This window comes from Lathamus discolor, chromosome 6, assembly GCF_037157495.1.
Source record: "Lathamus discolor isolate bLatDis1 chromosome 6, bLatDis1.hap1, whole genome shotgun sequence".
Taxonomy (NCBI): Eukaryota; Metazoa; Chordata; class Aves; order Psittaciformes; family Psittacidae; genus Lathamus; species Lathamus discolor.
Window position 1 is genome coordinate 24,918,539 of NC_088889.1, and position 22,413 is coordinate 24,940,951.

Here is a 22,413-nt window from a genome sequence, read left to right on the forward strand (position 1 = left end):
AGCTGTGAAAACACCAGCAAGGGCTTAACGTAAGACACAGCTGGCTCCTTGAGCTCCTGGTGGGTAAGAAACAGGCAGGTAAAATGAGAACCGTGTCACAGCAAAAACCCAGATCCGATTTCACAACACTGCGCACAGGATGCCTCCATCTGACCATGCTAAGGAAGGGCTGGGAAGCCTTCATTTGCTACCTAGGCTATCTGTCCTACAGCTGGCTGGCAGAACCCAGGGGAATTTCCCCAGTGGCAAAGGATTCCCAAAAAAAGTTCTCCCAGTGCACACATGCCTTTCTCCCACCTCAGGAAAAGGGTGCCTCCCTGACCAAGTCAGGGAGGCAAGGGTGGATGTGGCCCCTGAGCCTGCTGCCCTCCCCTCGGAACAACCTCCCTCCAGTCCTGCTGTGGCTGTGTATGGGCTGCCCACCATGGGATCAGTCCTGTTGGCCTTTCCCAGGCCATTTGGGACAGCAACATTAACAAAAACAGTTGAAGGCCCAGTAAGTATGAGTCATGCATCCTGTGACAGCCTTTACACATGGGGATTGAGCATTAGGAAACATCATCTCCCACTGTTCCCTGTGTACCAGTAGCCTCCAAACCAGTGCCACCCAGTTCAGCGCAGTGCACATTCTGCCCTGAGGCTTGCACTGGTTCTTTAATGGAGTTTCTTAGCCCCTAGATTGTTTCATACAGCCTCTATCCTGCTTGGGAAAAACAGTTCTAGAATAGGTAGTCTGATGTTCTATAGCCCAGGGGCTTGCAGGCTGGGTTTGAGGTACACCCTCTCATTTCTGAGACGCTCTATGTAACATTATCCATGGTTCATTAATATGACCTGCTCTGAGCAGCCTGCAGAGCTAAAACCTGTTTTATTGGAAAGTCCTCAGCTATTCAAGACAAACTAGGAAATCAAATTGGATGAAATATAACAACTCCCATGAATGTGTCATTCCACTGTGTTATCCCAATTGGAAAGGCTGAACTAAATCCAGTGAGAAAAATCTTGATTTCACTCCTGATTTAGCATTTTAAGGACTAACACAGGATTACAAGACGCAAACATGCTGTTACCAAATCAGTTGATTTCAGGCCTTCACCAGCTCAATAAGCAGTTGGATCACTACAGCCACACTTTGCTCTTCACTGCAGAAGGCTTTTGGGTGCCTCCACATAAGGTGATGTGGCTGCCACATTTTGCAGCAGGAAAGCATAATTTCACACTCCTATTTCTACATTTTTGGGGCTAAAACTGCTCTTCTCTCTCGTTCTGTGCTCAGCCACAGAGATCCAGACAAAGACATTTCACCGCTGGTGAAGACCATTTCCAGGCAGAACGCTGGTTCTAACGCTGCAGGGGGAAAAGACCTTCACTTTCCAGTTTCCTTCTCTGCTTTCTGTACATTGTCTCTCTTCCCACTATTCCTTTCTCCAGAAAGCCTCCTCAGCAATGAGACCAAATTAATACATGCAAAGAGTGTCACACCGGACTGCAAATGCCGCGGCTCTTTGTCCTAAAATAATTTTGAAGTGAGCGAGTAGAATACAGGCTTCCCAAACAGTGGTTTGTTTTACCTTAGTCCAGATGTGGGACTTTAAGCTATTAATACTTTTAAAACTGGCCAGGGGGTTGCCCAGAAATGCCATTTTCTTCTGGAGCAAAGCATAGGATAGTTGAGGGTATGGCTTTTTGTCGCTCCTGGGGGTGGCTGTCCTGCCCCGAGCAGCGGGGGCAGAATCAAAGCTCTGGTAAGTCTTTTTCAATGCTGGTTGATGTCTTTGATCCCAGGAAGAGCTGCATTTCTCACAGATAATGACTCAGGGTGATATTTCAGGCTGGCAGATCCATGCTGAGTTGGAAGGGAGGCAGCAGCTCAGCTCACCCTGGGTGATTTTCAAGTTGCCAGAGGATGGAGAGGCAGTGCTGAGCACAGGGATGCGGTCCTGCCAGCCACAGAGGGACTGGGGATGCTCTTGCCTCAGCAAATATAACTTGTCACCTGCAAATATATTCTTGATCGGCATTTCACTGTATTTGGTCTTGTGTAGTTGCTCACGTGTGTTCCCACCAGGGAGGTTGGTGATGTGCTTCTCATGCTGCCATTAGGTTGAACATTGTAATATAGTCACCCAGCAGCTAAAAGATACTACAAAGTGACCCTTGGGGAAGTGGAAATGCCGATCTCCAGTCTGGGAGGACCCTACCAGCATATCCATGTACCTCAAAAGCAGAAGATCAGGTATTCCAGAGCCCAAAGAGACTTTTGGGGTCAGAGACAGGACTGACTGTGTGACAAAGCCTAGATCCCAAATCGTCCAAGAAGCTGGCAGCAACCAGATCAAACCCGACCTTTGCACTGAACATCTCGGCAGACGTGTGTGCAGCATAACAAATACCAGCTCCAAAGGTACTAAATCTGGAGGCAGCTTAAATCAAGAAACAAAACACTTCTACTATAATCAGCCAGCAGAGTGTGTGTTCATGAGTGGGAGTTTATGTGTTTGCATCCCATGCACACACATTTGTATGCACTCATTAACTAACTCTTAACAAAAGTTAAAATCTAAGTTAGAGCAAAAGAGAAAAGAATTGCCCGTAGTTATTAGTCAGTTTTTCATAGACAAAACCACAGCTCAGGCTGCCACCACGATCTGCTTTTTCTCAGCTCTTTTCCCACCAACAGCATTTTGGGGCATAAACGACCAGGTTTAGTGAAGCTGCAGAGAGCCAGCCCATGCCAGGGGCAAATTCCAGGCCTGGCCTAAATGGGCACAATTCACATTCAAATCAGTTGAAGTTATGCCAGCCTACTCCAGCACTGGCCCAGCTCCTACAGCTTTTCTCCTGAGCTTTATTCCCAGCCTGTCACTCTAATGAGCACATGCACCCAGGATTTTGCCATAGAAATGAGGTGAGGATGGCTCTGGCCATGCTAATCAATCGCAAAGCTTCACCTTGGACAGAATTTAAATCAGTTGCTGATTTACCAACTGCCAGCCTGATGAGGGCTGTGACGATCGGGAGCATTTGGGGATACGTATTTATGTTCCTAGAAATTAAAACGTAGGGAGTTATTAATAGATGAATCTAAAAACATCCCTGGGACTGTGCGAAGTGTCATCATCTGGCAACACTTTGCTGTACCCACTGCTGGGAACGTAATCATGTAGGTTGTCATAGCGCACCCCCCGTCAGCAGCAGCAGCACAAGCTCAGCCCAGCTTTGGGGCCAGCTCAGTCTCCACTTAAGAGGCAGAAACATTTTACCCCCCCCCCCCAACGCACTTGCAGGGGGCATGGATGCCAGAGCCTGAGCACGGCCAACTTCCTCTTACCAACTCAGCTGTTTCCACCTTCCCTTGGCAGACAGGCTCCCTTTTCCCCTCTTTCCAGACTGCAGGAAAGCCTGGAGCCACCCTCTGGTTTAATGACAAAGGTACACCTGGGAGCAGAATGGCACCAGTGATGAAGGAGAATCTAGAACTTAACTTTGCTCTTTTTAGAATAGGACCTGGCTGGGGCTGGGGAATGGCTGGACCAGTCTCAACTTCACACCTAGTCCTTGTCAGCATGCAAACCGGGAGGGTGGAAAGCTCTTCCCACCGCCCACATCCAACAGGACCAGAGGATCAGGTAGGATTTGGCCTCAGGTGCCACATTCTCAAAGCACTGTGCCTAGCGGGCAAATATTCTTATTATTTAAAGCCAAACACATGAAATAAACGAACAATTTTACCTTTATTTTCTTAGAAACCTACCCATTTTCTAGGTAAAACTTTTCTGAATATGTTAAAATGTATAAAATATTTCACACCTGCTCTGTTCTTGCCCTTTAGTGCAGGCATCTGTGTCCCACTGTAAAGCCCCATTTCTAAAAGGTCATTCTACTATAAGGCTGTTTCAAATACCCTAAATGAGTTACAGGTTCATAAACAATCACATATTATGTAAGCAGAGGAATTTTTTTTTAGTGCTTAATAATGAGACACTCAGAACGCGAACTGGCTGTTTGGGGATTTCGTTCATTTTTATAGTGTTCCTGCCCATTTACTTTATGGGCCCTGGGGAGTGGAGGCTAACACTGAGAGCTTGTAGGAGGTTATAGAAAAACCCTGGACGCATTTTTCATGGCAATTGGAATAGCCAGGTTGAAGAAAAAAACAAAAAACCAAACCAGAAATGCTTTTTATTTACATCTTAGCCAACGGTTTTCAGCCAAAGGCAGAAATGAAAGCACAGAGCCCTTAGAATGGGCAGTGCTTGCTTAGCCTGAGCTCAACATCATTTTTCACAGTGGGCTCAGGACCTGTGTTTTCTTGTCATGGGCTTTTCTCCAGAGCACCTTGCCAGTGCAGCCCAGTGCTCCAGCGACATGAGAGCATCTACTCTAACTACAGCCCAAGGAGTGTAGGCCTGTCACTATCCCTGCCTTAGGGACTGGGGCATGCAAAGGAGAGGCTGCAAACAGCCATCAATCACAGGGGCTCAAGCAGAAAGCCCCAAAACCCGAGTCATCGGGGCTTGAGGCACCGTGACTCTCTCTGCATTTTCAAGGCATCATTCTTACTAACGTCTCTCAAAGCCGTGGGCACCTGGCACTTCTGAAAATCAGGTTTTCAGGTCTTCAGCAGGCATTCAGAGCGCAAAGAAAACACATTCATGGGCCACCAGATGTTAAACACCATGGAAGTCCAGACACAAACCAGGTCCCCGTGACCAGGCTGGACTGCATACCCAGCAAGCACCCTTGCAAGCTCAAACTCCTTCTGTGTGGGTGATTACGCATCTCACATGCACCACTTATGGCCCTGGTTTTACAGCAAACTCTTGAAAGGAGAGGAAACAGCTGGTGAATAATTCATTGTGTACCCACCCGGTTGTACTGCAGCCTTTCTGCTTGCTTGCAGGCAGGGTTATCTGTACCACCACGAGCCATTCCCCAAAGCTGCTGGAAACAAAGACTCCCTTTTTGTGGCTGTTTATCCAGAGGACATAGAGAGGGATGTGGGAGGAGGTGGGGAAACAACAGTGGCTGGAGATCCCACCCAGTAAAGTCCCTCCTCAAAGAGCAGAGGTACCTCCAGGCAAGGAGGGCTTGGGACTCACAGCCACATACATCCCAGGTTTATCTGCCAGCCCTGTTCCCCTCACCATTAGTCTTCTCCTGACTTATAGGGACTCATCAGAAAGACAGGTCATCCATACCAGAAAGACTATTTATGAACTTGGCAATCAAAGAGAAGTTGACTTATGAAAAATTAAGAACCAAGCAGATGAATGAGGACAGTGGGGGAGAAGGCTCCAGGAACATTTTGGAGGGTAAAGAACAGGGCTAAGTACTGCAGGGTGTAATGGAGATAGGGACACATTCCTGTTGGGAGCTGGGGCTGTGCCAAAAAGCTGATCAGAAATGTCATACCACCCAGGTACTTGCCAGCACCTTCTATGTGGAGTTTGGTGGTACAGAGGAACCCAGGGAGATGGCAACAGGGGCAACAGGGGCACTAGCTTCAGGAAACGCTTTTTGGGCAAATGCTCTGAGCGAGGATGAACCACTCTCCGGGACACGGCTGCCAGCCGGGGTAACCACAGTCCTTCTCTTGTGGTGAGGACCTCAGCCGCCAGCTCACCTCCAGCTCATCCTGAACTGGCAGAAAGTTATCATACTCATCGCACCTCCCAGCCCATAACCAGGACCCCCTGCGATAATTTTTTGCAATCATCTGCAGTGCTGTAGGTGTTGCCAGAGTCCAGCCTGGGGAATGTTTCTCCAATGTGCCTTCAAATGTAATTTAGAAAAGGGCTCTTTCACCAGCTGGCTGCCACAATTAGCCTGCAGCACGGATGGAGAGCTTTCGCAATCGGTTCTTGCAGAACTGCAGTAAAAAGCTGTTTCCTTTGACATCCAGGCAGTTTCCTGCAGGAGCAGACCAGGCGCAGCCGCAATGCCACGCAGGGGGCCGCGGGCTGCATCCCCAGGCACGGCTGTTTCAAGCGAGGGGAGGTGGGCACAGAGAATCACAGCACTCCCCCAGCCTGTGCCTGTACCGCTGTGAAAGGCCAGGGGAACGGCCCATGTCCAGGGCCCCACAGCCGGACAACGCTGCTCTTTGTGAGCCGCACAGATGCACAAGGAGGGAGAATATTGGTCAAATCCTGACAGACCTTATGCTAATTCACCAGCATTTCAGACCATGCACGGACACTTGATCAAGTGGGAGAGACAGCAGCAAACACGACATTTAATTATGGGAAAGAAAAACGAAGTCTTTTACCCTGCATTTGGCGTTCTCCCAAAACACAGAGTTAATTGTTAGGAGGGTATATTAGAAGGCAATGAAGGAGAAGATTGAAAACCCTGATTATGCCGAAGTCCTGAAAATGCTGAATTTATTGAATTTCACATGAGAAAACACAGGCTGTGCCACACTGAGGCCTGTGCCAGCAGCCAGCTAAGAGCTGAAGGGGTCTGTATGTGTATGTTAGAGGGGGACAAAGCACCCCAACTGCTCCATGAACCCCTGCCAACTTCTGGCCAAGCCCTTCTGCATCCCTAAAACGGTGCAGGTCCATATTAATGGCTGCTCTGTAAAAAAATCTTGGATGAGCAGGTAGCTCAGGAGCTTTGTGGTAGAGACAGCACGTATCTGTGAACGCTGTTTGTCTTAATCTCTTTCCCACCCTGAAATTCCCTTATTATGGAATCACCATCCCTGGAAGTGTTCACACACCATGTAGATGAGGCCCTCAGTGCCATGAGTTAATGGTGGCCTTGGCAGTGTTGGAGTAATGCTTGGGCTTGATGATCTTAAAGGTCTTTTCCAACCTGGTTGGTTCTATATACTGGGGTAAATGCCACCCCAGCAGCAGACCTTGGTTTAGATGATGCACAACACAGGCAGACCTTAGTGATGCACAAGGCCAGGACATTCTTCAGGAGCTCAGTTTCCTTTGGAAAAGGATGTAACCAGGTAAAGCTGGAAAGGACACTCCAGCTGTGACCTCTGTGTAATACATTCAGCTGAATTTGCTCAAATTTGGCAAGTCTGCAGCAACAGCAAGTCCAAATGGCATCAGGACATGCTGGCACCCATGTCCTTGAGAGAGCAAGAGCTGCTGCTCTGGATTACACGAAGGTGCCTCTGTCCTGGGTGCAGCTGGAGGTGGGAATATTACAAGAACAGAAAACCAATGAAATGCCTCCCCAAAAAACCCCACCGCCTCCACCAGTTTGATTTTTAGGCCTGTCCTTGGGCTGTGGCGTAGCTCAGCATCCCCCAGCATGTTTCCCCATGGATTTTCTCAGAAGTCCCTTGAACCACGTAAACTTTTAGCTTGGTCATGGGTGAAGGACAAAACTGTGCCTGGAGCTGACCTGTGGACTTAGTCGTTATACCACAATCCTTGGCCTAACACGTCTCCCAGTTGTGTCCCACAAAGAAAGGTGCCGGTAACTGCTGATACCTTCATGCCACTGACAAGCCACCTGTGTTTGCTCAGGTGGCTAGAACTGACTCGGGATTTTAGCGAAATAAGCTACTTCTTTTTTTTTTTTTTTTTTTTCCCTGACCCCTTTTTTCTTCTTTTTAACATGAAAATCAACGCCGATAAATGAGATCCAGCTCGCGTTACACCTGCAGTAGCTGTGGATGTACTGCAGGGGGTAACCTTTGGCTGCTGATCCACTCCCTGCTGCAGCCAGGCAAGCTGGTACAGGCACAGCGAGTCACCTTCTGCAGAGAGGCAACCGCTGTGGTCCCAGTTTAATTACAGCAAGCTTCTGGTTTTCCTAGTTTTAAACAGCTTAGGAAAAAGAGCCCTAAAAATGCAAATAAAATAATTTTTAAAAGCAACAAAGAGAAATAATTTGATATTTGGGGCAAGATAGCTAAAATTACTATTTTTTTCTGTCTCAGATGGCATGATTTTTGAGCCTGATCAATGTCACTGGAGATACCCAAATCGAACACCTGAATCCTCTTCATGGACGCAGAGCCAGGCTGTCATCAGGGGGGAAGTCCAGCAGAAAATGTTGTTTTCCAGCTCCTAAGCAAGTGCAGTAAGCTAGAGGGAACCTGCAAGGTTTACACACCAGAGCAACACACTCTGCTCCAGCATCGAGTAGCTGTCCCTGTTCAGAAACCTCTTAACACACACTGAGCTTTGAAGTGAACCCCCAGCAGCTCCAACGGGAGTTGAGCTCAGTGCTGCCCCAGGCTGCTGCTCTGGGTGCCAGGAGCAATTTTCCCCTTTAAGCCTCACAAACATTTTCTTCCAAGGAGCTCTTGAAGGAGGGGGCTGGCTGATCATTGGCAACACCGGTGTTCTCTGGGGCTGTTTCCAGCACTGCTGCTCTAATGCTCCGGGAGACCTGGCAGTCATTCACCCCCAAGCCGTGCATGTCCCCGCTCACATCAGATTTTCAAGAACCATGTCAGGAACCTGATGCCCTGCCTGGGTTAGCAAGAGGAACGTGTGTGCCCACACCTACAGGCAGATCACACAAGTGGAAATGAAGGTTGGAGAAGTGCCAGAGCCAGAGAGCAGTTAAACATAGGTGAGCAGATTCCTCCTTTTGCAAGGACTGGTTTGAATTGTTTGCCTTCAGTTTGCAGTGACAACTACACCTCAGATCCCTGTTGCCCTACCAATGCAAGTGTTCTAAGAGAAAACGAGGGGGACCTCTGGATATAAGGAAGAAGGAAAGGTGTCGAAACAGTATGGGCTCATCAGTGGAAAAACGACAAAGCAAACCCAGGCCTTCCTGCAAAAAGAGGGGAAAAATAAGTTTAAAACAAATAAGCAAATGAAAAGTCTTTTGCTAAATAGTAAAATAAAACCATAAATGTTCCTAACAAACCCACCTTATCTGCAACACCTTTAGGATGGAAACCAAACTGAAGATTTAGAAAGTGGCCTGCATGAGAAGCGCATTTTCTGTTCCCTGTACCACAAGCAGAGGGTGGCTTCAATTCATCAGTGCCTGAACCGCTGCACAATAAAACTCAGTGATGAATGTGGTACTTTAAAAGCAATGGAGCTTTGTCCCCTTGGTGGCCCAGCTTCTCCAGTGTCTCCAAAACGTTTGTTTATAAGTGGGAAATGACTAACAGCCCTCTGCAGACATGAAGGCAGTTGAGGATCCAGCTTTGGGAAGTTACCCACGGCGTCAGGCAGACAGAGCTGGGGAAGCCCTGGGAGAGCAGGGCTGGAAGGCAGCAGAGCAGAGTGGATGCAGCTCCATTCTCAACACAAGGAGTTCAGCTCCTGGTGTCTGGTTCAGCCCTGTGGAATTCCAAAAGCAAGCCTGAATGCTGCATCCCACTGCTCTGAACTCTCCTTTCCATGCTCCACCATCCTTACACTCCTGCTAAAAACCCCAGCCCTCAGAAACACTTAGTCTGTGAGAGCATAAGCATATCATCAGAGAGCCAGTCCTGTGACAAAAAGCTGGAAATGGCAGCAGCAAAGCTTGCCTTTTCATCTCCACAGGCTGCCAACTCTGAATCCTAGCAATGGTGCTAAAACCACCCTTGGCTTGCTTCCAAGGATCACTTCAATGGGCTACCATCCCGTGCTCTTGCATGCCAGAGACTGAAACCCTGGAAGCTCACCTCTGATGCAGGACAAACTATAGACCACACAGCAAACCTCCTCTTACTCACGAAGTCCAGCCCAGACACTGGAAGCACCAGAGCAGCACCTTCAGGGAGTCCAGCAATACCAGCAGCCACTTAAGAAAAGCTGCTTTTATCCTATACAAGCAAAAACCTTGAACTCTTGTCAGGCACTTATCCCGGACAACAGACAAAGGTACTTGAACCCTGGCCAAAATGTTTTCCTTTCTGCTTCACGGAGCACATGAATTGCAAGAGCAGCCCGTCAACAGGAATAGTTGTGCCTCGGAGACAGCAGCAAGGTTTCCAGGAAAAACTGATATGAAAACTTACATTACTTGTGGTCTAAGCCCAATCACAAGCATAAGGGAATCTCAGATTCTGACACTACTTAGAAGAACCCAACAGCATTACCTTTCCTAAACACAAGCACTACTCCAAGACCTCCACCTTTTATCACACTTCACTGATACATTAGCCCAGACCCACTTTCCTCAGTAGTTTAAGCTGAAACACCTGGCTGCAGACTGGCACTCAGGCACTTCCTTTTCTGTCATCCCTGGTTTGGGGGCAAAAGAGCGGGGCTAGAGTTTGGCAGATGTGAAGAGGGGACTCCGAGTATTTTGTCTGTCTCCTGCAATACTTCTTAGCGTGCACTATAACTCTTCAAAGTTTCATTATTGTATGCATTTCCAGGCCCTGGGGCTGCAACTCGCCATGCACAGACCTTTCCTCCTGCTTGTGTTACCCGTTTTCCTACCGGCTTCCGGAAAAATCCTCGTTTCATCGCGGTGAAATTCCCACCTGTACGGCTGGGCGCTCCAGGACATGCTGCCTCACCCAGCGCCGGGGGAGCTGCCAAGCAGCAGCACTCCCAAGACCCCATCAAACAGCCCTCGTCTGTGACAGACCCTGCTGGGGTGTGCGGGGCACGCAGATGGGCTGCGTGGCCAGCATGGGCACCGGGCTCTGGGGGAATGTCTGAAGGACCCCAATGGCTTCTCCAATTGCTTCACAACTTTCTGCATTAAAAAAACCCAACAGTGTGTGCTCCAAACACGCTGCTCACAGCAATGGCGTCTGCTCCACCGTGGGCAGCCCTGCGGCTGAGATGGAAGGTGATGGTGAGCCCGCTGCGCCTGCCCCAGACCTGATATCTGAGCAGGGCTACAGGAGAGGTCCAGGGAGCAGAGCCAACAGGGAGAATGCCTTGGCCCTTGCATGGGTCAGGCAGTGGCAGGGAGCAAAGCTGACCTTTCTGCCATGCTAAGCAGCTGGGTTCGAGTGCTTCTCACCCTCTCTGTTTATAACAGCATTGCTATTTATGCCTGGCTTGTTTTTGTCATCCATCTCACCTACCTGATGCTTTACATCACCTTTTCAGCCCTTTTTTATTTCTGTTTTCAAGGCTGGAGGCATCACAAAAAACTGGCAGCACCTTGGAAACATCAGTCTTCCCATTTCCCTAAATTGCATGTGCAGAAGGGCAAGGGGAGCTGCATCCTACTCCCTCAGCCACTTACTAAGCCATGAAAAGATGCACTAATGGGCAAACATGATGAAGCAGTTACAATAATTTCAGTGCAAAGGCAATGCTTCCAAATGGAGAACTGCATAAAATGACACTGGTGCCAAATCCGGCAGGCGAAAGGCATTGTCACCCTGATTTTAGGTACATTTATATGCACAAAATTATCTTATTGCCTCTACCTAGGGGATAGGTACTGAGGTAGAAAGAAGAAAAGCAAACGGAGAAGCCCTGCTGTGAATTTGCTATGGTTGAACCTCCTGATCGTACTTGGGTTTGAAACTTTCATCAGAAAATAATGACAGAACCTGGAAATATTGCAGAGGCCTCATCACCAGACCCGGGAGGTTTTCTTGGCAGCAGAGCAACTTCAGGCAGCATCAGAGAATTCTATTTTTGTACAAAACGAAAGGAAAAGACAGACTCTTTCTAAACCCCACTTTGCAGCGGAAAGGCTTTTGACTGAAAATCCAATCTTTTTCAGACAAAACCCAACAGGTTTCCTATTGGGGCGCATATGACTGATGACCATCTGCCTATTAAGGCTGCAGTTGCCGTTAGAGTTAACTGCTGTAACGCAGCCACTTCCCACAGAAGGAAGCTCCTGAGAAAGCTGCCCTCTTTCCTCATCCCTGTTTGTTATTTCAACAGGCTCAGTGGCAGCCAAGAGTGGAGAGACTGAACAAATGGGAGTTAAATAAGTCCTCAAAGACATGAGAGGCTTTAGTCAATATTTACTTTTTTTTTTAATCTTTCTGCTTGGCCTCGTATTTATCATGTTTTATGGCTGAAATGGCTGAGGGATTTTTCACAGCAAAACCAGATCAACTACAACCCCTGGGTAAGCATTATGCTATAGGTACCTGCTTCCAAAAGAGAGGTGGCTGGTTTGCTTTGTCTTGGAGAGGAGGAGTTTGTCCTGCAATGAGCTACGAGGTCAGAGCAGTTCCACTCTGAACAGCAGGATGTGAACAGCCACACGCACCACCAAGATTAAATATACACTAATCACAGGTGAACTGAAATCACTGAATAGGTCGTTTCCAAGTGGCAGGGCCCTGCTCACATCCCAGCAATAAATGCCTTGGGGGGGAAAAAAGGATGGTTAGAGTAACACTCCCTACAGCAACCCGAGAATCTCCACAGTGATGCTGCTGCAGTGGGAAGATGTCTCTCTGCCTTGCTCCATCCTTCCAAACCTCATCTAGAGGAGGGGATCAACATAGCCATGACAAGCCCAGCCTGCTCCAAAACCCAGGAGCCTGTGAACGTATGGCTCACACTATGTACCTACGCATCCCTTGGTTTTATGCAGAACCATCTCAGCATCCCCAGCAGCATTTCCTGGAATGAGGGTGCTGCTGCACCAGCAGTCTTGCAGCCCTAAAGCCCAGGGAAGCACAGGTTTCATTCAAGCCAGTTATAGCACATTATAAATAGAGGATCCTGCTTGTTTTGGAACCCCCAAATAGCAAGCAGCAGGTTCTGCTTCCACAAATAGCCCAGAGAGGTGGTAAGGCCAGGCTCATCTTAGCTGGTCTGAGAAGTGCTGGGGTTAAAGTGACACTGCCAGGGAGCAATGGGGTGCCCCTCACTCTGCCAGAAACTGGGGTGGACATGTCTGGGTGCCAACCGTCAGTGGAGTCAGGCTCTGCTTTAGCAAAGCTGTTATCCTATTTACCTGCAGGAAAACAGAGTTTTCATCCTACACCTTCCTCAAGTCTTGTAAGTCAGCAGACTTTAATAACCACAGATACACTTTTAGAGACAAACAGATGCTTCTGTAACGATTTTAGGCATGTTCGCAATACACAGTACAAAAAAGCAGGCAACTCGATGGTTCATTACCTATTCTTAGGGAGCCAGAGGACAACAAATTCACACTGAATTCCATCAGGCACCTGCTCAGTGCAAGTCCCAACAGGGAAGGCGTACAGTTCTCTAATTGTAAAACACAGCATTGTTTTTCCAGCCTTCAAATAGTATTGATTTTAATTTTTTTTCAGATGTGGAGATGAATTCCAGGGGTGGTGGCTGCAGTCAGTGGTACACAGCAAAAGAGACATTTCCAAAAGCAGAGTATTAAATGCCAACTGAAACACTGGCTGGATATTGCATACTAAGAGGCAAGCCCCGCTGTGCATATCTGGGGCAAGGGAGGTGAGGGTTTGACCCCTTGGGCCCTTGGGGTTTGCCCTGCCAAGGCCAGGTTGCAATATCATTATGATAAGGGTAATCCTGTTAGGCAAACACATCAAATAGTCATTCCTGATTGCAGACCTTGTCTAAGCAAATCTAACCCCGGGTTAAGAATGTGCTGAGTGCTCAGTCCTGTGGCACAGCATGCTGGGGGCTGAGCAAGGGATACATGGGGCCTTCTGTGCCCCAGGGCCCCGGGGCAGGCACTCTCTGAAGCCCAAGCTAATGCCTGGAAGCATCTAAAAATTGCAACAGAATAAGTTGTCTCTCTTTCCGTTTCACTTCTTGTGTAGAAGAGGACAGATGACTCTTATGTCAGGCTGGTTTGCTTCTATATTTATGTCCTGCCTTAGGCTCACGATGTTCAGCTCGGATGCAATCCAGTCTGGTTGTATTAATACATCTGGGGAAATATTTTTAACAACCAACATCAAGCTGAAGGCCAAAATCACCCACAGTTGCCAGGAGCTCCCTGACCCCCATTGTCTCCTTGCTTACAAAACAGAAAGGCTCCCCAAAGGTATGTTTTGTCTTTTAAGGGACAAGTACACTTTTCAGCTTCCCCCTGTAACATGCTGGGTCAAAATTAATCTCTGCTGCAGCTCTGGGAGTTTGCCTAGGTTTCCAAAATGATGAACGTGGCTCATTTATTACAGATGCCAAAATCAAGGTTTACTGAGCAGTGGCCTGCAAACCCAGTCAAAATAAACAGGACCCTGATGATGGCCTGTGGCCATCCCGGAGGGCTTGTGAGGTAGCTGCACTGAAGGACCGCATCACCTTGCTGCCCACCTCACTTCTGCCAGACCACTTTTCTCTGTCAAGGAACCAGAGTTCAAAAACAAGTTTCAAAGCCTTAAAACTTGGGTTGTCCCCCCAGCAGGCACTGACAGGCTCAGCGGATCAGTGACACCAGCTGAGCCATGCGTTCAGCCTCCCATCTGCCAGGACCGACATTTAACTGCAGTTGAACCTCATGTTACATACTTCCTCCAGAGCTGGTGAAGAGATTTCTTCTCCAAAATGAAGTATTCGATAGCTTCGTTTGAGGTTCCCAGGCACCATTTGGGATGCAAATTTTTGGAAGGGTGTCACTTTCACTCTGCAGCAGCCAGGAAACAAGAGTAACAAGAGAAGACTTGTTCACTTTGCTGTTTCCAAAGCAGATTTTCCTTTCATGCTGTGGGTCAGGATGGCGCTGACTCCATAGCACAGCAGAGAAACCAAAGCAGCCAGGGGTATGGGCAGCTCAGGCTTAATGTGAAATGATGATTCATATGAAGTCAGGCAAGTAGAGAGTGACTAATACAAAAGAAGACTGAGGAGGAAGAAGATGTGGGTGCTGTGGGTGATGAGCGAGACAGTGCAGAGATGAGTGGTGAGAACAGGGTTCAAGGCCATGGCTCCGCCCCTGGACAGAGTGATGCTGTCTGATGGTTTCAGACAGGGAGCCAGCAGCAATGGCCCAACCCAGACCTCTGCTGACTCCCAGCAGCACTTTCAGCAGTCTTGCTTCTCAAATAAACATATTTTCTCACTTCCTAGGAAAACTTTTGTGACTTTTTCCCATAGAGATGTGCACTTCTGAAATGAAAGGACGGAGTGATTTATAACGGCACTTGCCAATATGCCCCCGAAAAATGGAGATGGGCAAAACAGGCACACAAAAGGCATGTACACAATGGATGTTTCAGATCCACAGGTGAGTATAGGAGTGGGATGCTTTCCTCTCTGCATCTGTTGTGCAAAAGACACCCATGGTGAGCTGCATTCACCGCAGCGCAGGGAGAACACATGCCCTCCTCAGAGAGGTAAAGGACAGTCCCTGGGCAGCCTTTCTTGGCTGCCTTCCCATCCCTGGTCCTGTAAGCAGCTGAGGGCCCTGCTGTCTGCTTCCCAGCTGGGTGCTCCGGAGATGATAGAAATAAAGGGTGAGCTCCTCAGACGGGGAACCAGCAGCAGCAGAGAAAAGGAAACAGAGAGTATTCTGGAGAAAATGTTTATCTAAGGCTTCCACGAGGTGTCAGCAGCAGCTATTATTCATCACAGCTAAGCAGAGGTGCCTGGGTTTGCCATTCACCTCCTCACCTGCCATGTCCTCACCAAAGGAGAACAAGTCCCATGTAGACTGCCAGCAGCTCTGCCTTCTTGTGTCCCCACAGGCTACTGCTGGATGACCAGCCTGTATTCCCTGTCTAACACAGCAGGGCAGAGGGGTCCCTCTGCAGAGCCAGGACCTCAAGGACCAAACTCATACACTTGCATACTATCCCTGGCCTACAGAACTCATGGGTTAAACCAAGATGGTCAAGGCAGCATTACTGCACCCCTTCTGCAAATGGGATGCTGGTGGCACAGCAAACTGAAGGTCAATGAAGTACCTGCCGTGGGAGCGGAAGATCCAAGTGTATATTCCAGCTGAGTGCCCTTACTGCAAACCACCAGCACTCATTGCTACTCTCTGAAGATGTTTAATTTTACCTGACTGGGACATCAGGTGTTTCTATCTGACTTGTTGACAAAGACCCCAGAGCCAGAGGCTTAAAGCAAAGTGGTAGCTCTGCTGCTCCAGCCCACCACAGCTCCAGAGTTGTTGTCCGAACTCTGCTGACCTTTGAAAGGAGACATGTAAATGTTCAGAGTCAAACTCACGCACAAAATCCTTGCAAGGACTGGAGTAAAACCCATATCTTTCAGCCTTTTTCAAAGATGAGGGATGTACTCTTTGCCCAGCTTCCAACTCATGCTCAAAACCAGCACTAAACATTAACTATGTTCCGTATGCACCCTGATAACTGCCTGTTTTCATGGTGCTTTGAATTACACCCACAATCAAGTCCATTAAGTTAGTATGATCCTGCCCTGATTTAATGAAAACCTCAGGAAAGAAATGACGTCTGCTACAAGAAACAGCAGAGCTTTTCCCTTTGTCCCATTACGTAGCTGGGTTTCAGTAGTATTAAGGGGGGTTTAATTTGTCACTGGCTGGAGAAAGAAAAGGATCAATGTGCTCAAGGAACCAAAAGATCAGTGTCCTGTAGGAGGGTGAAGAAAAGAATAGCTCCGAGAGAACACATCACATTACTCGGACGTGGTTGCACAGACAGAGTAATCTTTGTCATGTGCCAAGGAGCCTATGATAAGCCCTCTCACAGTTGGATCAGTAATAAGATCAGTTACTTAATTCAAAGTGATTAAAAGCAGGATGGACTGCAAACAAACGAGGCATGTCCGTGGTCTACATATAAAATACGTATCACAAAACTGAAACCTTTTTGGGTTGTTGTGCTTCACTGCCAGTGCTGGGCATGCTATAAACAATTTTAGGGGCAAATGTAATACTTTTGCTCCAGTGAAAACAGGCTGCCTTGCCTACAGGCAGGCTCCTGCTTCAAATGTATGTGACAAATACATTTTGCAGACAGGAGCCAGCTCTGGGGCAGTGCGGACTCAGCATGCTCTGGCCTGTTTTTAAGCCACTGCTGGGGCCCATAGCACTCTACAGTTGTAGCTGGTCCCCCTACCTCCATCGGAGTGCTTGGCCCAAGAAAAAACATCCTGCTTCCACACCAAAGGCATTAATTTCTTACAGAAAACCCAATTTGGTTTTGCAACTATTCTAACCCCTTGCCTTTCAGCTTTGACACCACTTGGCCTACCCAGGCATATGTAAAAGATGAGTAGGAAAGGCTGGGCAACCTGGCTTATCACCACACTGGACATAAAAATCGATGCCAATGTCTCGGTGACGGCAGGGAGTGCATTTGGGATTGGTGGTTGGCAAGGCCATTTCCTAGAGCAGGCCACACACACAGATGCAGCAGGTACCACTACGGTCAGTGACAGGCAGCAAGGCACAGGCAGGTGAGGCTGCATTGGACACAAAGGAAGAGCTACAGAATTAGCTGGTTTAAAACCATTTCTTTCGATCCCAAACTTTGGTACAAATTATCCCGTGCTTGCAGTAATAGGATGCAAGTGACAGGTGAGTGCTCGGCAATAGCAGGGGGTGGTGGAAGTGGCTGCCTTTAATGAGTTTTCATCTGGAATCCGACACGAGTGATGAAAGAGGATTTTCTGTGCCGCAGCTGACACCTGAGACACCAGGAGCTGTGGTGGATCTGTGTGGGTACTTGGATGATGAATCGCACTGACAAACACTGGACTTAATTCTGGCCAGCAGAGCAGCTCAGCAAACATTACCCCAAATCCTCTTCATTCAGATGTGGTCACTGAGTGTCGCAGAGTGTGACAGCGGTGTGTAGTGCCCTGCCCAGCTCACCCGCCTGCCTGCATCCCCTCGCACTGACCTGGGTTTTGGTGCGAGCATCACCCAGCAGGGAAGAAGTCACAAAGCAAATGGAGCACAGCTTAAGCATTGTTTCCCTGGCTGAATGGAGGTTCACAAGAGGCATGACAAAGGCCGTGGTTGTTCCTTGCCAGCTTCGTCCTCACTGGGGTCGAGGGGAGGGTTGGCAGCATCCTGCAGGCTCCCTCCCTGAGCTGCTTCACAGAGAGGGCTGTAAGGAAGTAGGACACTTCAGCCCATGCCTGGCAATACCCATAGTGTGCACACACACAGACATCATGCTGGGGCACGTGGAAAGCATTGCCTGTTCCAGGAGTGGCCGGCAGACACTGCGCTCCCATATCAGCGAGGGGAAGGCTGGGGAGCCCCAGGGATGAAGAAACCATAGCTGTCAGCCATGAACCTGACAGTGACCGGCATTACCCACCTGCGGAGAGCCTGATCACACCTTCCTGATTGAGAGGGAGATGGTGGCAAGTGGGGGAGACACTGGGGGCCAAACACACAGAGAGAAAGAGAGAAACGCTCTGAACCTGCGGGGGTGGGGGAGGGTCAAGGATGGAGCAGATCCCAGGATTTGCTATCAGCAAGGAGGCCTTATGAGAGAGCAGATCCCATTAACAACAGCACTTGGTTTACCAGTGTGTGGCTGTTACCTCGACACATGCATTTTAGGGCCAATGGACTGCAGGTGCCCAGGGCAGGGAGTCCCTGGCGCAGAGCTGCCAGCAGTTCCAGGCTCACCCCATGCCACCCTCACCTCCTTGCTCTTCGGTAGCCAAAATCTGACAGGCACCTGTCAGCAGGAAGGGCTGCAGGCAGATGTCACCATCCGGGAGACAAGCAAGAGGCGCGGCTTTTGCAGCAATCACACGTGCACACACATGCGGGAGCCCACGACCAGCACTGGCTCCAGGGCAGCGCCAGTCTCTGGCCAGGGCCAGCTGCAGGGGGCGAGCGGAGTGAGCCGAGAACCGGCCCGGGCCGGGCTGAGCCCTGACAGGGCAGGCAGGGAGGTGGCGCCGCCTGCCCGGGACCCTGCGCGCATGGGCACTGCGTGGCTGCAGCCCCCTACACCCGGGAGCCCCGGTGTCCCAGGGCCCCCGTGCGCAGCCCTCCCTGCGGCGCAGCCCCCATGCTCCCAGGAGCCCGTGCGTCCGGGTCCCTGCGTGCCCTGCGCCCCACAGGCGCAGGACCCCACACCCGGGCCCCAGCGGCCGCCGTGCCCCGGCCCCGCCCGCCGCGGCCCCGCCGGCCAAGTTTCTTGGAACTTCGCCTCCCGTGACGCACGCGCGGGTGCCGGGCCCCATCCTCCGCGCGCAGCCAATGGGAGCCCGGGGGCGCCGGGGCGGCCTCCAATCGGCGGCGGCTGGACAGCTCCCCGGTCCTGACCGCCCTTCGCCGCCCGGGCCGGAGGGTGGGGATAAAAGGGCCCCGCGGCAGCGCGCCCAGCTCGCGCCCCTCCACGGCGGCGGCGGCGGCCACGAGCAGCGAGCGCCGAGCAGCGCGGGGCCGGCCGGAGGTGAGCGCGGCTGCTCGGGCACGGGGCGCGCGGCCGGGGCTGCGGGAGTCCCGCGCGCGGCGGTGTCCCGTGCCCCGGGGGGGCCCTGCGCAGCCGCGTTGCCCCGTGCCGGTGGCGCCGGGGCCGGCGGGAGCAGCGCGGGGGGCTCCGGCTGCTCGGGACCGACCGTCCTTCCGCTCCCGCAGGTCCCGGCCCCATGCGGCCTCTGCGCGCCAGGGTGGGAGGCAGCCCCCGGCGGAGCGCAGCTGCCCGTCATGCCCTGGAGCGTCCGGTGGGTCGGCGGCCGCGGGGCCCAGTCCCAGAAGCAGTGCAAGAAATCCTCCTTCGCCTTCTACCAGGCGGTGAGGGACCTGCTGCCTGTCTGGTTCCTGGAGGACATGCGGACCATGGAGGTCTTCCACTGGGAGGACGGGGGCAAGGTGAGTGTATACTCGCCCTCGGAGGCCCTGCTCTATGCACTGGTGCACGACCACCAGCCCTATGCCCGGCACCTCCTGACTAAGTTCCCCGAGAGTGCGCTGGCCGTGCCCAGTCAAAGCTTCAGCTGCTGTCAGTCCTCGGCCCCGCACCTGGCCATGGCTGTCCGCTACAACCGGGTCCGGGTCCTCTTCCGAATCCTCAAGGCCATCCAGGCCTTCCCACCGAGCGACAGAGCCAGCCACCTGGACCGCAGGGGCTGCAGCCGTGTGGAGGGTGGCAAGACAGCCTTGCACGTGGCCTGCGAACTGGTGCGACCCGAGTGCCTGCTCCTGCTGCTTGGGCACGGTGCGTCACCCTGCCTGCAGGACAGTGCCGGGAATACCCCCCTGGACACCTTGCTGCAGCAGATCTCCCACGCGCCGGCAGCCAACATGCGTGCCAAGCTCCTCTGCCTCGACTGCCTCTTCTTCTTCGTGCCTCAGGACCTCCAGTTCACAATGAAACAGCAACTGTTGGACAACCGGCAGCGGTGGCAGGACCTCCTGGGGGTGAGCAGGTTCCAGTGCCTGGTGGGCTTAGCTCCCCCGTCGCTGTTTGTCGGAGCCATGCGTGTCTTGATCAGGACCATCTCACCTGAGCATTTCCCAGAGGCTCTGGACAATCTGCCTCTGCCTCATTTTCTAAAGCCGTTGGACTTGAAACTGGAGAGCTAGAGGGGTGGCATGAGAGCCTCCTGCTCACCTGACAGAAATAGACTGCTGTGCTAAAAATGTATCGGTATACAGAGCTGCTAATGCAGTGGCCAAGTATCTGTTTTAATTAGAACTGTGGTTTTTAAGAGAATTATCTGGCACTTTACAATATATTTTATTTAAAGATCCTTGTGGTGAGGTGAGGCCCGCACTGCATTTTATAGAAACATTCTACGGCATGTACAAATGAGGGGATGTGGGAGAATATACTTGTAAATACATCTGAATAAACCAGTGGCAGATGTGATCAAAATAAGACTTGAGCATCTGAAACCCCTGAAGTGGCGTGTGCCTTGGAAAAGCATGCACGGGGTGGGGGAGTATCTTTTCGTTAGGATTTCCCTGTTACATAAGCCTCGTGCTCCTGGAACATGATGACTCCTTTTTTTACAGCTCTCCTAATACATCTTGGCAGGGATGCAAGCTTTTTTTAAAGGCACAGATGAAAACTTCCTCATCTTGTACACAAGACCAAAGAGAAGCCAGACGCTATTAAAACTTCCCCAAACAAGGCTGGCTGGGAGGTGAAGCTGAAAAAGAAAAGGTTTTAAAATATAACTAACGGTTGGGTTCCTTGCAAGGTTCTCTCTGTTTCCCTGGGAGCACCAAGGTGCTTGTTGACAGGTGAAGAAGAGCAGGAGAACACACATTCCTCTGGCCAATCTGCTCTGTGCGACTGCTGCAGGGTGCGGTATGAGGAGGGCCAGCCTCCATGTGCCTGCACTCTGTGGCCAGAGGGATTGATGTAGGTATGGCAATAGCCCAGCATCACAGACCATCTTTTTGTTCAATGGGTTCTGGCCCCTCTGCTGCCAGTCCCCAGCAGGATTCAAAGGCTCAAGTTCAGCTGAGAGAACTGTGGCAGTACTTGTGTCTGCTCTGGGTGCCAGGGGGTTAGCTTAGGTATCCAGCCTTCCACCTATCCCTTCTGAGATGCTCCGAGATACATAACATACCTTCACAGCTGCTCCAGCTCGAAAAGTCCTTTAGGAGTAATGTCCGGCCTCCAACGCTTGGGTTAAGCACATCAAAGTCCCGAGTGAAGGATACAGTTTCAGTTCTTTGCTCTGCAACCTCCAGAGCATTCTGGGCAGTCACACTGCTTACTTCCGTGTAAAACTGGCACTGCCCCCGCCTGCTCTGCAGGGAGCGAGCTGAACTGGCTCCACCAGCATTGCTACAACAGAGATCCCTTAGGCCACAGCGCTGTAGCTTTATCTCTGTTCTTGGAAGTTGCCTGAAACTATAGGGGTTTTTTTCAGTGCTTAAATGTGTAGCCAGGGACTTATTTGCCACTTCAACTATTTCAGCACTGTTATTCCCATTGGGGTCACCAAGCAACTGATATGCTCAGAGAGAAGAGGCCATGATGGGTTCCTTTATTCATGAATTAATTTTGGTTAGGAAAAAAACAATGCAATCAACCACAGAATGAGGCACTATAAACTCTTCATGCTTCAGCAGAGCAGAGTGGTATTTCATCTGAAATAGTCTCTGTACTGCTTGCACAATAAAAGATAAGCCATACTTCAGAAATTTGAGATGCAACAGAAAGGAGATTTCTATTCTTAGACCAATGGCACTGAAAATGTTTCCTAGAAGAGCAAATGTTCTTTTTTCCCAAGAAAACAAGCTGATACTTGCTCAGACTAATCACCATGGCAAATACAGATCCCTTGCTGGAAAGTATAGAACAACTCTGTTTCTCTTCAACTTCCTTGTTGATATTAAAAATACAGAAATAGAAAGAACTTGCTTAACCACTTAGAAACCCCCAAAATTAAAAATCTATGTCACTAAATCCTTTATTCAAGTACATGTTCCCCATTGCTTTTGTAATAATGGTATGGAAGCATCTTCCAAAAGAGATGAGAAGTAAAGCAGTCAGGTCTAATTTGCACATGGAAAAGTACCTTGAGGTGGGGGAATAAACAGTGCTGGGTGTGGAAGGAAAGGTTTATCAGCCTTGCTGACAAGGGCATCATGAGATTCAGATGTGGGGACTTGGTTAGTTGAGCTGAGCACTGGAAGACACTCCTGCAAGCTGCAAGGGTAATGACACAGTGGAAC

At 50.1% G+C, this 22,413-nt stretch overlaps 1 protein-coding gene and 1 long non-coding RNA gene across 2 annotated transcripts; one reads left to right on the forward strand and one right to left on the reverse strand.

Annotated features, from left to right (window-relative positions):
- Positions 1-7,754: 7,754 nt before the first annotated feature.
- LOC136017200 (uncharacterized) lies at positions 7,755-10,032 on the reverse strand. Its single transcript, XR_010613859.1, has 3 exons — positions 9,947-10,032; positions 8,861-9,281; positions 7,755-8,760 (listed from the first exon to the last, which is right to left on the reverse strand). It is a non-coding gene; the product is annotated as an uncharacterized LOC136017200 (long non-coding RNA).
- Positions 10,033-19,085: 9,053 nt separating this feature from the next.
- Positions 19,086-20,624, forward strand: ANKRD9 (ankyrin repeat domain 9). Its single transcript, XM_065685701.1, has 2 exons — positions 19,086-19,171; positions 19,357-20,624. The coding sequence occupies exon 2, from the start codon at positions 19,426-19,428 to the stop codon at positions 20,302-20,304; it is 879 nt and encodes a 292-aa protein (XP_065541773.1). The 5' UTR covers positions 19,086-19,171; positions 19,357-19,425; the 3' UTR covers positions 20,305-20,624.
- Positions 20,625-22,413: the final 1,789 nt, after the last annotated feature.

Coding starts and splice junctions, on each gene's coding strand:
- ANKRD9 (XM_065685701.1), top strand. CDS start 19,426: ATGCCCTGGAGCGTCCGGTGGGTCGGCGGCCGCGGGGCCCAGTCCCAG.